The 15,447-nt window shown below is 34.6% G+C and overlaps 1 protein-coding gene across 19 annotated transcripts; it reads left to right on the forward strand.

Moving 5' to 3' along the window:
* Positions 1-3,846: 3,846 nt before the first annotated feature.
* Positions 3,847-14,638, forward strand: LOC112790195 (vacuolar protein-sorting-associated protein 33 homolog). Of its 19 annotated transcripts, none has more exons than XM_072232751.1 (26): positions 3,847-4,431; positions 5,304-5,402; positions 5,873-6,044; positions 6,505-6,655; positions 7,553-7,783; positions 7,852-7,891; positions 8,014-8,094; positions 8,284-8,478; positions 8,560-8,670; positions 8,836-8,901; positions 9,093-9,200; positions 9,372-9,416; positions 9,498-9,554; positions 9,924-10,018; positions 10,199-10,250; positions 10,459-10,515; positions 10,837-10,899; positions 10,987-11,093; positions 11,268-11,390; positions 11,560-11,641; positions 11,763-11,833; positions 12,612-12,692; positions 13,104-13,161; positions 13,354-13,415; positions 13,798-13,900; positions 14,253-14,638. In XM_072232751.1, the coding sequence occupies exons 5-26, from the start codon at positions 7,731-7,733 to the stop codon at positions 14,340-14,342; spliced, it is 1,800 nt and encodes a 599-aa protein (XP_072088852.1). In that variant the 5' UTR covers positions 3,847-4,431; positions 5,304-5,402; positions 5,873-6,044; positions 6,505-6,655; positions 7,553-7,730; the 3' UTR covers positions 14,343-14,638. The 19 variants fall into 19 exon arrangements, with proteins under 19 accessions (XP_072088852.1, XP_072088860.1, XP_025688257.1 ...); XM_072232759.1 differs by having other exon boundaries at positions 13,807-13,900; XM_025832472.3 differs by having other exon boundaries at positions 7,606-7,783.
* Positions 14,639-15,447: the final 809 nt, after the last annotated feature.

Below are 15,447 nucleotides of genomic sequence, written 5' to 3' on the forward strand. Positions count from 1 at the left end.
CAAGTCGGAAAGTCGGACAATAGTCACAAAGAAGTCAGCTCATTATTAATGACACCAGCAATTAACAACAGTTCTCATAAAATCTCATAAACACAGCGAATCATCATCAAATTCCGAACACAGAAATGATATTGCTTCCAACCAAGTAAAAGTGATACCATTTGAGAATAATACAACCATATCAAAGTCCCTAGCAACAAATCCCAAGTAGTGAACAGTTTTCAACAAGTTTTCAAGAACAAACAAGAAGTGACAATACTAAAGGAAATACAAAACCCCATCACCAACATCATTTTAAATGACCATTCAAAATCTAAGGCAAATACAAGTACCCAGAGCAATTGTAATAGAACGAAAATGGATAAAAACACCAACCTTAATGAAATGCAGAAGTAAAGAGGCACGTCAAATAGCAAGAAACACGAACGTTTTTCTTTGAAAAAGCAAAACGAAAACTTTCAAAGGGTTCAAGATGAAGAAATATTGACCTAGAATGCAGTATAAAGCAAAGAACAAAGGAAGAAGAGTGAAGGGGGGTTTTTTGATGAAGGAAACGAGGCAAGGTGAGCGTTTTCAGTAACAGAAAAGAAAAAAGAGGAAAGAGATTAACTTTTTATGAACAAGGGGCAAAAAAGACATTTTGCACCCCTCTTTAAAGCCACGTGCGGATTTTCAGAAAACTACCAGGTAACATTCGCCATGTTATTAAAGTGGCAACGTTTCAAAATTTTGAAACATCTCGAGTACCCAACCTCTTGAAGGCGGCATACCCAACAATGGAGACTGGAGCCACAAATACTTGGATCCGACCTTATGAAATCTCAAACTTAAGTAGGGGTACAGTTCATACCTTGACCCAAATGCAGTCCAGGCCCATTAAGGATAAAAGCCCCTCAAGGGTAGCCTCTTCCACTCACCCGACCTTCTAAGAGGCTGAATGCGTTAAGGAGGTTCAGTTCCACTTATCTAAATAAGTAAGTGCCTCTCCAAATCTCTCATACTATTTCTATCTCTCCTAAAAGATAGATCCAACAAACTCTCAAGATAAAGAGAACGACTGTCCACCAATAAAAGTGGAACTCCTAAAAAAAGGTGATTATCTTTTTACTATAAATACACTGACACCCCTCGGGTATATTCAAGTTTCTATCTACTAAAAACTTGCTTAAAGCCTTTGTTAACTTAAGCATCAGAGTCTTTTGCAGGTACTACCCCTACCTTCTCACGACGAACTCGAACGGCGGCACCTCGGCATTAGAACAAGTTGGACGCTGCCTTAGAAGAAGTCTGGACCTCACGTTCAGACCCAAATTACCGTTTTAGGTAACTCTCAGAAAAATAACTTTCTTATATACTTAATAAATTAATCAATTAATTAACTAATATAATGAATTACAATTAATTGATTAATACAAATTATAATAAATTGTATAATATTTAAATATTTAATTAAATTCATTAGTTAATATTTATTGTAATGAATTGAATTTAATAAGTTAAAAAAATAAATTAAAAGATATTTTAAAAAATATGTTATGTTAGTTTTATCATTAAATATAGAAATATAATATTTATATAATAAAATAGATAAAATAAATAGATAGAATAGATAGAATAGATACCATATTCAGAAGAAATGATATTAAATACTATCTTAGTAACTCCAAAATAAATCGAACCAAGCTTTAGACAAGTTCAACTAGTATTTCAAGCATTCAACCCACAAAATTCTATAGTTGCAGCAGCATCTATTGTAGAGAAAATTAGAAATATATCCCTGCAAAACTGACAACATTCCACAATTCCCACATAATTAGGCGACGTCCTTCATCATTCATCAAGAAAATCTAAATTCCAAGTGAGCTACATAAATGGCATAAATGACATCAACTAAATCTATATTTTTAAATCGTGAAAATTGATACAGCAATAAAAATAATGTTTAGTGATTCTATTAGTATATATAATTTTACTAACTTCCCGAATAAATTTTTATATTAAATAAAAATTTTTAATTAGATATTTACTAATCACTTTTGTGTAAAATAATATGAAATATTGTTGAAGTATTTATTTTTATATTTGATGTAAGATGAGTTATGCAATTAGGATTATAAGTTTTTTTTAAGATAACTATTGATGAGGATTAAATAGAAAATATCTAATATAAAAATACAAAATTTTAAATTATAAATGTATAACTAAAAAATTAATAAAATTATAAAAATTAAGAAAATAATTGAACCTAAATACAATAAAAATTTACAGCCATACAATTTTACATCATTAGAAATAGAAAAACACCAAAAAACCTATTAGATCTAGATTAAATATCTAAATTAGTTCTCAAAAAAATATCATATAAAAAATTTTTGTTTTCTAATAAATTTTTATTTTATAAAAGTTCTTAAGAATTATTTCTGTTGGACATATTAATTTTTTATCGTTTTAAAAATTCGCTAATTTATTCTATAATTATATTTTTAGAGCTAATATCATATAATTAATTTTTTTAGAAACTTACTTATCTAATAATATATATATATATATATATATATATATATATATATATATATATATATATATATATATATATATATATATGATTTAAAATAACAAAGAACTAATAACTTTTAAGAGCTTTTTTTCTTTATTTCTACGGTATCGAATTTAAGAGTAAAAAAATTTACCGGAATGACTAATTTGGATCAATAGATATTTATGCTTGGGAAAGGGCCTTTTATGCTATGCTTGTAAAGACATGGCCGTTTATTTTTGTTTCATTTTGGTTGGAGGAATGGGCTAGAAGCCCAGACTAAAGAGGCCCAAAATATTACAAACATTTCCAACAAAGACAAGTGCCATGGCATCAAAGCTGATGTTAGTTGAATACAAAAAAAAAAAAAAAGCTGATCTCAGTCACCACCATAGTCGGAGAGAGCTCCCAGACTGTGAGATCGCGATTGTTCTCAACCGCTCACTTTGCAGGCTGATCGGCTACCGTGTTTCTCTCCCTATGAACAAGCTTGAACAGCAAGAACCATTCTCTTCTTTTCAATTGATGAACTCTTCTCAGCAAGGTATTTATCTTTTCTTCCATAGGATTTGTGTTTGTGATCATTTTTATCCCCGTGTGGACCAATGTTCTGAAAATCGGACCGGACCGGCCGGTCAAACCGGTTTAACCGAAAACCAGCACTATAAACGGTCCGGTCCATTATCCAAAACCGTTAGAAGAAAAACCGTACAAAAATCGGCGAACCGGCCAAGAATCGGTCGGTTGGACCGGACCGGTATCGACCGGTTCGAATAAAGCGACGCCGTTTTCTATTTGTAAAAAAAAAACGAAACAGATCCGTGAAGGCGTGAAGTGTGAACTAACCCTTATTCCCCCAATTCATTCGTCACTCAGTCACACCCTGGATTGGAGAACTCTGAACTCTGGAGCAAAGGGAACCCTAGCCCTTCTTCGCCGCCGCCGGTCCCAGGTCGTCAACGCCGCCGCCGTCCCCAGGTCCTCAGCGCCGCTGCTTCTTCCTCTTCCCCGTGTCCAGAACCCAGTTGCTCGGCATGTCCTCTTCATCTTCACTGGCTTCTCGGCATGGAACCCAGGTTAGTGGCTTCTCCTCTTCATCTTCACCAAGGTTCTGAAAATCGGTTCGAACCGGACGGTCGAACCGGTCGAACCGCGAACCGCTATCAATTACGGTTCGGACAGAAGGCAAAACCGGCAAATTTAAAAACCGTCGTTGGATCGTTGAACCGGCCGGGAACCGGTCGGTCGTACCGAACCGTGACCCGACCGGTTTTTTAATCTTACCAAAAACGCTGCGTTTCGCTGTGCAGGATGGCAACCCTAAGTTCCCTAACCCCCTTCCTTCTAGTCTCCAGCCTCCACAACGCGAAGCAGCAGTCCAGAGTCCAGATTCTCTCAACCTCATCGAAGCCGCTGGCGCATGTCCGTCCAGCCACCGCCACCGTCCCAACTTCGAGCTTCGAAGGCAACGGCGCAACGTTCGTCCAGCCACCGCCGTTTGAGCTTCGAAAATCGAAGCCACCGTCGCCAGTCTCACCTCTTGCCTCCGTCGTGCAGTCACTTCCCGCCGATGGCAGCTCTATTCCACACGACCACGTCGGCCACCTTCCCCGAATCAAGAATCGTTCGTGCATCGTGCACCCCCATTAGCCCCTTCTGAAGAAAATCAAAGAGAACCCTAGCCCTAGGATCCTTGCCGCCGCCGTCCCCAGGTTCTCGGCGCCTCCACTTCTTCTTCTTCTCGCTGTTCGGAACCCAGGTAGCTTGGTTCGTCATCCCTATCTTCCCTGTCTTCTCTGTTCGTGGCTTGGAGCAGCTCGCCGTTGGGTCGCCGCTTGCTGTCGCCTTGCCTATTGTCGTCGTCTCGTCGGTTTCCATCCGTGTCTCCGTCGAAGGTTAGTGATGGATCTGTTTAATTTTGCTTCTGGTCACCGATGGCTCTGTTAGTCTGTTTAATTTTGCTTCGCATTCGCTCCTTCCTTTTAATTTTGCCATTGCCATGGTTAGTGGTTACTGATGAGTGATGAGTGATGGCTCTGTTTAATTTTGCTTCTGGTTACTGATGGGTCTGTTTAATTTTGCTTCGATCGGCTCCTTCCTTTTAATTTTGTTCTGTTTACTGATGAGTGATGGCTCTGTTTAATTTCTGAATGCTTGGTTCTTCTTGTTCTTTTTAATTTCTGGAATTTTTGTTCAAATTTTTGTGTAATGTTTTATAATGTTGCTGCTTTGTAATTATTGGTTGCTGGGTGCAGGTTTAGAGTCATCACTGTTTTGGAATGTTTATGTACTAATGTTTATTGCTATTTTGTCATTGTTGGTTGCTGGTTGCTAGTTGGAGGTTTAGTGTGATTATTGGTTAATATTTTGTAATGTTTGTTGCTGAATGCTGATTGTTGAGTTCAGATATGGTCTTGTTGCTGAATGCTGTTTGTGCTGAATGCTAAATGTTTGTTGCTGAATGCTGTTACTATTTTTAATTTCGTGAATAATTTATTAATTTTATTGTTCTTAACTTCTGTTCTTGTTAAAAAAATTTGCAATTGGTGATCTTTTGATTTATTGTATGTCTCATGTTTTTAATTTCACTTTGCTTCTAGGCTTTGAAATCAGGTTATGATAACTGTGATGCAATTATTTAGTTGGATAACTGATGTAATTATTGAGTTCTAAGAGATTGAGTTTTTCTATTCTATTATTAGTAAGACATGGATAGCTTAGTATTTTCTATTTCTTTCCCTTACTTCTGAAGTTCATTGTTTCAAAGGTTCAGTATTGGCTTCAACTTTCAAATAGGAATTGGGAGCTGGTGAAGATAATAACATCTTCTGGAACTGAGTCTGTTGTTTCACTGCCTGATAGAAAAGTAAGATATGATCTAGAATTACCACAGTACACAGTGATGTTTGTTCTATCTAGCTGGACTCACTGAGACAACTGAAAAATATTCTTTTAATTTAACCTTTGTTAATCATATCTTGTAAAATTCAGACAAAAGCAGGGCCTATTTTGGTTGCCATAAATCCCTTCAAGAAAGTTTCTTTGTATGGTAATGATTATATTGAAGCCTACAAGCGTAAGAATTAAAAGGGCCTGTTTTGTTTTACTTTTTGACTTAGCTACATTAAGGCAATATTCTCTGTCTTTAACTTGTGCACTGCAATTCAATTCAACTATTTTTAATGAAAGTATAATTATGTTAATTGCCAATATATTTGCTGTAAGTATTTGAGTATTTTGATGATTAATTACATTTAGTTGGTGATATGTTATGGGTTTTAAATTTGAAAGATACCTTAGGATGTTTATTTATAATTTATTTATTATTTTATTAAGGAACGGTTTTTTCGGTTGAACCACGGTTAGACCGGTTGGACCAGTAAACCAGTGAACCAGTGACTAAAACGATTCGATGACCGGTTCGGTTTTCAGAACCTTGATCTTCACTGAGGGCTCGGTCTTCTTGGTTTGAAGTTCCGAAATTGTTGTTCTTCGGTCTTCTTCTTCGGTATTCTTCTTCAATTTTTGTTCCATTTTTCTTCAATTCTTCTTCTTCGGTCTTGGTTTGAAGTTTGGTTCTGAATGTTTTGTAAATTGTAATTTCCTGTTGTTGATAGATCTGTCTTGTACTCTTGAATTTGCTGGTTGCTGATGGTTGAAAATTTACAAATTTGCAAATTTGTATATGGTTTTGAACTTCTGATTGCTCTGTTACTCTGTTAAATCGTGTATTAAAATAAACTTACTCTGTTATATCATTTGTATCAACCAGAACACCTAATACTTACTCTTTTATTCTGTTTTAGTGTTTTCTAATTGCTCAATGGCTCTGATAGTGTTTTACTGGTTCACCAGTTGCAGATGGCTCCTAATTTTTTTGTTCATATTTGCTTATGGTCTGTTGCAAAAATTAGAAATCAAATCATTATTGAAATTTTTTTATTTTTGTTTATCTTTATTGATTTCAGGTTTAGTGTGGTTACTTTATGCTTGTGTTATAATGTTTGTTGCTGGATGAAGTGTGCTTCACTTGGCATGCCTTGTATCTGATGCTGGAATGGTGGAGCTGCTCCTACAATTTAGAGGGAAGATTGCAACTGCAAAATTACTTATTTTAAGGTAGTTCTTCTATCTTTTAGATGATGTACTTTATGCTCTAAAGTGCAACTTGCCAAAGACTGCCCTAAGAGGAGACAAACCCATTCGTCTTCATACTGTGTGTCCTGTATATTATATGCCTTTGAAATTATCTGTCCTAGCTATGAAGATCTACCCCGCCTCTTGTTATATTCTGTTTCTGCACTTGTAGTCACATTTCTTATCTTACTTTATGTGCTAAACATCTAGTTCATGAGAAACTTCATAGAATTAAGGCTAGTGAAACATTGTTATAATTTACTGGATAATGCATGTTTTTCTAAGTAATACATATACATTTGGTACTTTTCAAGTGTTTCAAGTGATAACAACACTCGAGAGCATTATATTTATGCATGTTTTTTTTTATTGTTGGAATCAGCCACTTTCTGAGGTAGTTATTAAGGGAGAGGGCATTTACTCAGTTTCATTATGATTCATTTTGTGTTCATTTTTGAGATATTTGTTTGGTTGAATCAGACATTTTTGTGAATATGATAAACACATGATTTGGTATGTGTATAAAGTATAAACTTTTTTTCGATTTCTTACGGTACATACAATTAAATATCTAAATGACTTATTGCTTGAGTTTTATAGTTTATTTTCTAATGATTTATTAGAATGTTGTTAGTTTATAATATAATGATAACACGTATTCTATTCTAAAACGGTTTTTTCGGTTGAACCACCAGTTAGACCGGTTGAACCAATAAACCAGTGAACCAGTAACTAAAACGGTTTGATGACCGGTCCGATTTTCAGAACCTTGGTGTGGACCATGTTAAAATCAGAAAACTCAGGTCTAAAAACACATAAATTAAAGTTGAAGGGTATACAATTTTTTTTTATTTTTTTTTTCTGTACTCCATGTTATAGGTTGAGTTGGCGGAAGTAAGTAGCTTTGGTGAAGTTGTTACATTTTATTACAGGATTCTCAGTTCAGGCTAAAGTAGTGTTGAGTAGCGTTATCAGTGATTGATCTGCGGGTGTACGTTAGCGTAAGATGCGCTTCGATTGAAACTCTCTTTGAACCGCTAATTTCATTCCAATTACAATGGCTCAGATTCCCAACCTGGACAATGCCCCCATCAATCTCATTTCAATCAGGTATACCTCTTTTAAAAGTATTATTTGATAACAATTCTAAATTTTTAATTTATATGGTTATATTTCAGGGAACAATCCCAAAAGGAGCTCATCAACATCCTCAAGAACGTAATTGTTTCTCAATTCCCACCAATTTGTTTGTCCTTTTTTGGTTTTGAGTGCAATTCGTTGTGATGGCACTCAAAAATCAAACTGACTTTGTAAATTGCTTGTGGTCGTTCTTGTTTTAGATTCGAGGGAAGAAGTGTTTGGTTATCGATCCGAAGCTAGGGGACTCTCTCTCTCTCATCATACAGACATCGTTACTCAAGGTAATCAAATTTTCTATCTTTTGCTTCTATTCAATTTTTACACGGAACATATTTATTGTATTAGATTTCAGAAAAATCATTCTTGCCCATGGAAGATAGTTGGAATTTTTTTATAAGTAGTAGTTTGTTGTTTAGATGATTGGGTAGTTTTATTGTATACTGAGAGGTTGTGTTGAACTGGTGAAATAGGAGCATGGAGTTGAATTACGGCATCTTTCAGCTGACCACATTCAAACTGACTGCACCAAAGTTGTCTACCTCGTGCGATCTCAGCCTAATTTGATGCGACATATATGTTCTAATATTCACCATGACGAATCGAAAGGACTACAAAGAGAATATCATGTTTATTTTGTTCCCCGCCGCACTGTTGTTTGTGAGAAAGTGTGTTTTCCCTTAACTTGAGTATGTTGTACTAGTATACTTGTCCTACCATACAAAATAATTATATTTTCTTGTGAACAGGTTCTTGAGGAAGAGAAATTACATAACATGGTTACAATCGGGGAGTATCCCTTGTATATTGTACCAATGGATGAGGATGTACTATCATTTGAGCTTGACCTTGCTTACAAAGTATGTTGTTGGATATTACCATTTCTGCTCTTCCTGATATATTTATTGAGTTAATTTGGTATTGTTGTCCCTATGAGTTATAATTTATCATCTTTGAAATTGTCTTCCATTTAATATTTGCTTTGAACAATTACTTATCCTTGTTTGCCTTCTCATCTATGGTAGGAGTGCCAAGTTGATGGTGATACAAGCTCGCTTTGGCATATCGCAAAAGCAATTCACAAACTTGAGGTTGTAGTTTTGAATACATAATGTTGTCAAATTTGTTAGCAGGGAAGTTTTGGACTCAGAACAATTATCATCAAACTGATAGGAGATAATCAAATACAAATAGAATTCCCTTTTTGATATAATATCATCGATCTGCTTGTCCTCTTTCTTAAAATTGTGTCGTTGTTGTGTTTTATTATTTTATTTTGCAGTTCTCTTTTGGAGTGATACCAAATCTGAGGGCAAAAGGAAAAGCATCTGTGCGTGTTGCAGACATCCTTAACCGAATGCAGGCTGAGGAACCAGTCAACTCATCTGACGTAATCATGCTCTACTCTGTTTTTTTCCCTTTCTTTCTTCAAGATAACTGGCAACAGTAAAACAGCCAAAAGATACCCCATAAAGAATAAAACTCATACACACAGTGAGAGTTTTCAAAGTTTATTTAAATACGCCGTACAGTCCTCTGATTGTTTGATATTTGTATATAGACGGTTATGCCAGAGATAAACACACTAATCCTTTTAGATAGAGAGGTATGTCCTTCCGTTCCATTTACTGGATACAATTGACATCCTCAAAACTTATCACTGAAATTGGGTGCACAATGAATGCAGGTGGATATGGTTACTCCTTTGTGTTCTCAATTAACATATGAAGGATTACTTGATGAGGCAAGTTAATGCAGAAGCAGCCTACATATTTATGAAAGGATACATATTGCATAGTATATTTTATTGCTTGTTATTTGATGATCGGTCTTTTCTCCTAAGAATATGAGAATATCTCCTAATCAAGTTTGGTCTGCTTAGTATATTCCTTCCCTTCATTTCTTTCTGAATTTTAATATTGTAAGTATGAATACCAAAACTTTCCAATACCTGCTTTAGTTATTTGGATAAGTAGTTTTGGAGCATTATGTAGCCTTCATGGCTTATTCTGGTGCCATGATTTTGTTTTCAGAAATATATAATTTCAGCATATGGAAAGAGTTGAAATGTGGCTTTACCTTTTTTCTATCTTATTGCATTTGTATACTGCAGTTTTTGAATATCAAGAATGGTTCTATAGAGCTTGATGCGTCTATTATGGGACTTCAGCAAGAGGGGAAAAAAACTAAAGTTCCACTTAATTCAACGTAGGTTACTTTTCTGACTTCCTCTTTTAGTTTCTACCTTCTATTAATGATGCAATGTTGATGGATGTTAACTCTCTTATCTATGAGGTTTGAGATGCTTTACTTGCATCATACCTGTTATCTTTTATTTACGATTTGCTCTTTATATATCTTGAAATTTGCTTTCCTGTCCTGTGTTAGTGACAAGCTCTTCAAGGAGATACGGGATCTCAACTTTGAAGTTGTTGTCCAGGTTGATTTTATATTTATCTTGACTAATTTCTCTCTCTCTCTCTCTCACTCTCTCTCTCTCTCTCTCTCTCTCTCACTCTCTCTCTCACTCTCTCTCTCTCTCTCTCTCACACACACACACACACACAGGAGTGAAAAGGTTATTTAGATAGACCATCTATGGTTCCCTTGTAGTTCTAGTTTCTTAGTTGATGTCTGCAGTATTGCAGATTTTGCGTCAAAAAGCTACATCCATGAAGCAAGACTACACTGAGATGACGACTACTGTAAGTTGATGTCCTATACTTGGATGCTGCTTTTCCAATTAATTTTGCAAGAAAACAAAAACTGTTTCAAAACCAAATTTTTATGTGAAATTATTTATCGAATCGACTGGAATCCTATTGCATACTTTACCTTGGAGATCAAATCCTTCAAGCTGTCCCAGTTGTATGCATGCTCATTATTGCAACCTAAGAATAATAAAATAGTTAACTGCATATGTTCAAGTATTTAAACTTTGAGAAGCCTAAACATGTTTTTTTAACTATTTATATTAAGATGGATCGCCAAAGGCATTCTAATATATTGCTTTCCATAATATCCAGTCACAATCAGTTTCCGAGTTGAAGGACTTCGTGAAAAAGCTGAACTCATTGCCAGAAATCACTGTAAGAACTTGTTCATTTTGACATTGACTTCATTAACTAGATTCTTAGAGTTATCAAAACATAATATGCTTGAAATTATTTTTCCAGAGACACATAAATCTCGCTCAGCATCTGACAACATTCACATCAAAGCCTTCATTTCTGGGGCAGCTTGATATGGAACATACAATTGTTGAGTCTCAGAGTTATGACATGTGAGTTGATGTTGCATGCAGACGTCCTTAAAGTATTTGGATGGCATTTTATTGTCAATTAATCTGGTCAATGTTTGGAGTTTGCTAACTGGTGATGCATTGTGCTTTAGAGATTTCTGCTTGTACATAGCTTATGTTTTTAAGATGTGAAACTTTAGTTGCTAATTTATGCAGATGCTTTGACTATATTGAAGAGTTGATCCACAAGCAGGAGCCTTTGACGACGGTCCTGCGCCTTCTAATCCTATTTTCCGTTACTAATTCTGGGTTGCCAAAGAAGCATTTTGACTACTTAAGGCAAGCTTGAATGACCATGGATCTTTTCTTCTTTTACTTTCCTTTTCTTACTCTATAGAAACTAGGTTACTTGTAATATTTCTCCATTCTTGCTTGTCTGCATTATACCAAGAAATCTTATTTTGTGGTACTCATTGTTGTCCCATATGATTGTAACTTCCATTTTTAGGAGAGAACTATTACATAGCTATGGATTTGAGCACATAACAACCCTAAATAATTTAGAGAAAGCTGGGCTCTTTAAAAAGCAGGTATCATGAACTAGTTGTTTACTTGCAAGCTCAAATGGGTCTCTGGGTTTTTTTAATTTTTTTTTATTATATTTGTGGACATATTTTTAACTAATGCTTATTTTGCGTTTGATCCTCTTAGGAGTCAAGGAGCAACTGGCTTACCATAAAACGTGCTCTGCAGCTTGTGGTTGAAGACACTGATACAGCCAAGTAATTTTCTTCTAGATAATGTGATGCTTGGACACCTTTATTGTGTTTTTCCAATTTTGATTAGGAGGTTGATGCATGTTAGTGTAAAAGTGCTAGAAGCATTTTGACTCTTGCAACAATTGTCCCAGAAGTAATTGTCTTGCAAGTTGTTTTGACTTTACAATAACTACCCCTCAAGTCATGCATATAATGAGATGTGGTTTTGATTGGCAATGCAAAACATTTGACACCAATAGTATTTCAAAATTAATCTCTTTTGTTTAGGTTATACAGCCACAGATTAGAAAGTTATGGATTCTTCTTTAGAAATGTGTTAATGAGTATGTATACAACACAACTAAAATAATTTCTTTTAGCGGTGGGATTTGGGGTAGGGCGGTTGTTAGACGTTATGAAATGGTAATAAATACAGAAATAAGCATCTCACTATCACTTCATTAAAGGTTAATTGTTGCAACATTGATGTTTCCAGAGTACGTGCTCTTTTTTTAATTTAATTATTATTTATTTATTTATTACTACTTATTTTTAATTGCTCATCTTTTGTGGCTGCACCACAAGTATTCCTCTGTTATATTCACTTCTCAGTAGCAATTACTGATGGTGTTAATGTTTCAATTTGTCTTAGTGTATATAGTACATGGTATTTCTTGCAAAATCTTTCTTGGGATTCATTTACATCATCATTACTTTATTAATAAAATGCTGTTTTGCAATTATCTACTTGTTGCACTCTTGTATCCCTACTAATTTTTAAGTGATTTCCCTCCCGTTACAGCCCCAATGATATCTCTTATGTCTTCTCTGGATATGCACCACTTAGCATTCGTTTGATCCAGCATGCCATTCGATCTGGATGGTAAGTTTGAAATTTCAATACTAAAGGCCCTCTTCATAGCTATTATTGAGCATGGAAATTAATTATTTATCTAACATGATCATATATAAAATTTAAAGACAAAAGTTTATAGAGCTGCAAGTTTCATTTATAAGCAAGGTTCCAATGATGTTATTGTTATTATTAGTACATACTACTTTATAGTTGTGCTCTCTGTTGAGTTCCAATATTGTTCAGTTTCTTAACTTATTTCAAATTGGAAGACTATATTGTATTATTATAAATAGCAATTTCCATGCTAATCAAATTATCTTAGCCTTTAGTTCCAGATTTTCATTTAAACACAATACATTTATTCAAAAAGATAATTTGATTGTGAGCTTAGTTTTAAAGCAACTCATGCAATATTAAATGTGATAATTGGTCTCTCAGGCGTCCTGTTGAAGAAATTTTGAAGCTGCTACCTGGACCTCACCTGGAAACAAAGAGGGTTAGTACTTATTAACTTTTCTAAATCATAATATCGGTGCATGCTATAATTGGCCAGCTGAAAATCTTATAACTGTTCCAGCAATATTTCACTTATCCTGTTCATATTAGTCACATCACTTGTATACTCCACTTACCTTAACCTCTCTTTCTATTTATACTTAAAGTTTGGCTTGCTTGGTTGCTTTTACAGGGTGCATTCTCAAATAGCCCATCATTTGACTCTTTATCAGGGGTTTCAACCGGCATAGCCAAGTATGGGTTTACATCAATCTCCATAAATGCAATGCTTGTGCATTGATTTGACACTGCTAAAACATTTAGCAATAATAATATAACTAATAAGGTTCAGATGGATCCTATCTTTTATTCATCCACAATTTATTATTTGTTAAGGGTATCACTTAGCAGCAGAGGTGAGCTTTACTACCTGGGAAAATAAATCCTAAATGCAAGAAAGAATTCAATCGCTTTTCTGCCATTTCCTTTGTTTTTAGTTTACTGAAAGAGATAGCAGTTGGAACTTGGTGGTTCACATTTGAAATAGGAGTTTCAGAAATTGCAAAAGATTTTAGTCTTAAAGGAAGAAGTTTTGTAACTTCTTTGATAACGTTTTTTTTCCCTTCTGACCCGTTAGATATTTCAGAGTACCTGATGGGAGGCGTGCCCTGGTGCTTGTTGTCTTTGTTGGAGGTGTTACCTTTGCAGAGATTTCTGCTCTTCGGTTTCTCTGTTCTCAGGTGTGGCAATCGTTTCTTTTTTCCAATTGCTTTTAACATGCTAACCAATACATTCTTCCTACTATTTAGATCCTGGTTTTGTAAATTTGGCTATTGATCCATAATGTAGCAGGTGAATGGATGTATTTGCTTAGTAAATTTGTGGCTTATCATGTCTTATCTTTTTGATGATGTGTACTAGAGGCATTATCTTTCTAGAATGGTGTATAGTGTGTCACATTAGGTGTGAATCTCTTCTTGTCATGAAATCGCTTGTTTCAAAAGGTTAAACTATTAGGTAGAGATACATAAATCGTCGCATCCAACACTTCTATTTGGTTCCTAAATCAAATTTATAATGTTGATTTTGCAGGAAGGCATGGCATATGATTTAATCATTGCAACGACAAAAATAGTCAATGGACAAACCTTGGTTGAGACATTTATGGAGAAGCTAGGTTGATCAATCATTGCAGTTCTTTTTTTTTCATTTTTTTAACTTTTATTTTTTATAAACTAAATTGTCTTTCCCGGCTTAGGGGGTGAGATTATGTTTGATGATGCCAAATGAAAGCTATATGCAGCCTAATCGAGTTCTTCTAGAGTGATGCTTAACCAATGTTTATTGATGTTGTAAAATAAGTGAGGCCTGGAATATGAGAGTTGTTTTTATTTAGTTCTACTATCGTATATTTGCCTACTCTTATCTGGTTCTTTAATAGAATCTTGGTGCCTCTTCCATGGCTTAAGATTTCTAGAGATAGTAAAGTGTGATGAATTGTTAATTTAACTACATTTGAGAAGGAACCTTAATTTGTATTCAAAAAAGTTAAAAAAAGAGACCCTACCATTAGCAATGATTACAAGATATTAATCCAAAGTTCGTTAATGAATTGGAGTCCACCCTTGGTGGCTGGCTTTACTTGCAGTTACACTTTCTGCTTTCTAGGATGTTATCATTTAACATTTCCAAAACACTCCCTTCGTGATGTTTAATCATTTTCGTTCCATTATTTGCCACGCTATTGTGGTACCTACAACGTGAAAGTGTCATGGTATATCTTTATAGTAAACATCTTAGTTTAAACATTCGTAATGATATATTTTGTACTCGCTTGTAAAAATATTTGTCTAAAAAACCAAAAAATATACAAAATAAAAAACTGGTATTTCAAAATAACTATTTATTCCGAATAATTAGATCCACTCATGTAATTTTAATCATTATTAAATTTATTTATTACTTTTCTTATAGGTTTCTAGTTGGTCATTTTTAAACAAATAGTCGAATACAGTAATTTGCAAATATTCATGAATCATCATTTAATAGATATAAACGTGATTTTGAATTTAGAAATCTTGTACAATCGTCACATAACATCTTTTATAGCTAATTTTACAACATTTCTCTTTACAGAAAACTAGAAAAGTACAACCATAACATAATACAAAGTTTCTGCATATTTTGCATGCTCAACTCTATCAGCAATGCAACAGAAATCAAAGTGAAGAAAAAACAATAGAGAATAATACACCATTATACCAGGTGGACATGGCTTACAATATAA

This window comes from Arachis hypogaea, chromosome 3, assembly GCF_003086295.3.
Source record: "Arachis hypogaea cultivar Tifrunner chromosome 3, arahy.Tifrunner.gnm2.J5K5, whole genome shotgun sequence".
NCBI lineage: Eukaryota > Viridiplantae > Streptophyta > Magnoliopsida > Fabales > Fabaceae > Arachis > Arachis hypogaea.

Excerpts from the sequence above, each read along its gene's own strand:
- LOC112790195 (XM_072232751.1), top strand. The coding sequence starts at position 7,731 with ATGGCTCAGATTCCCAACCTGGACAATGCCCCCATCAATCTCATTTCA. Across the intron at positions 7,892-8,013 it reads TCATCAACATCCTCAAGAAC|ATTCGAGGGAAGAAGTGTTT; the intron begins GTAATTGTTTCT and ends TTCTTGTTTTAG. Across the intron at positions 9,201-9,371 it reads AACCAGTCAACTCATCTGAC|ACGGTTATGCCAGAGATAAA; the intron begins GTAATCATGCTC and ends ATTTGTATATAG.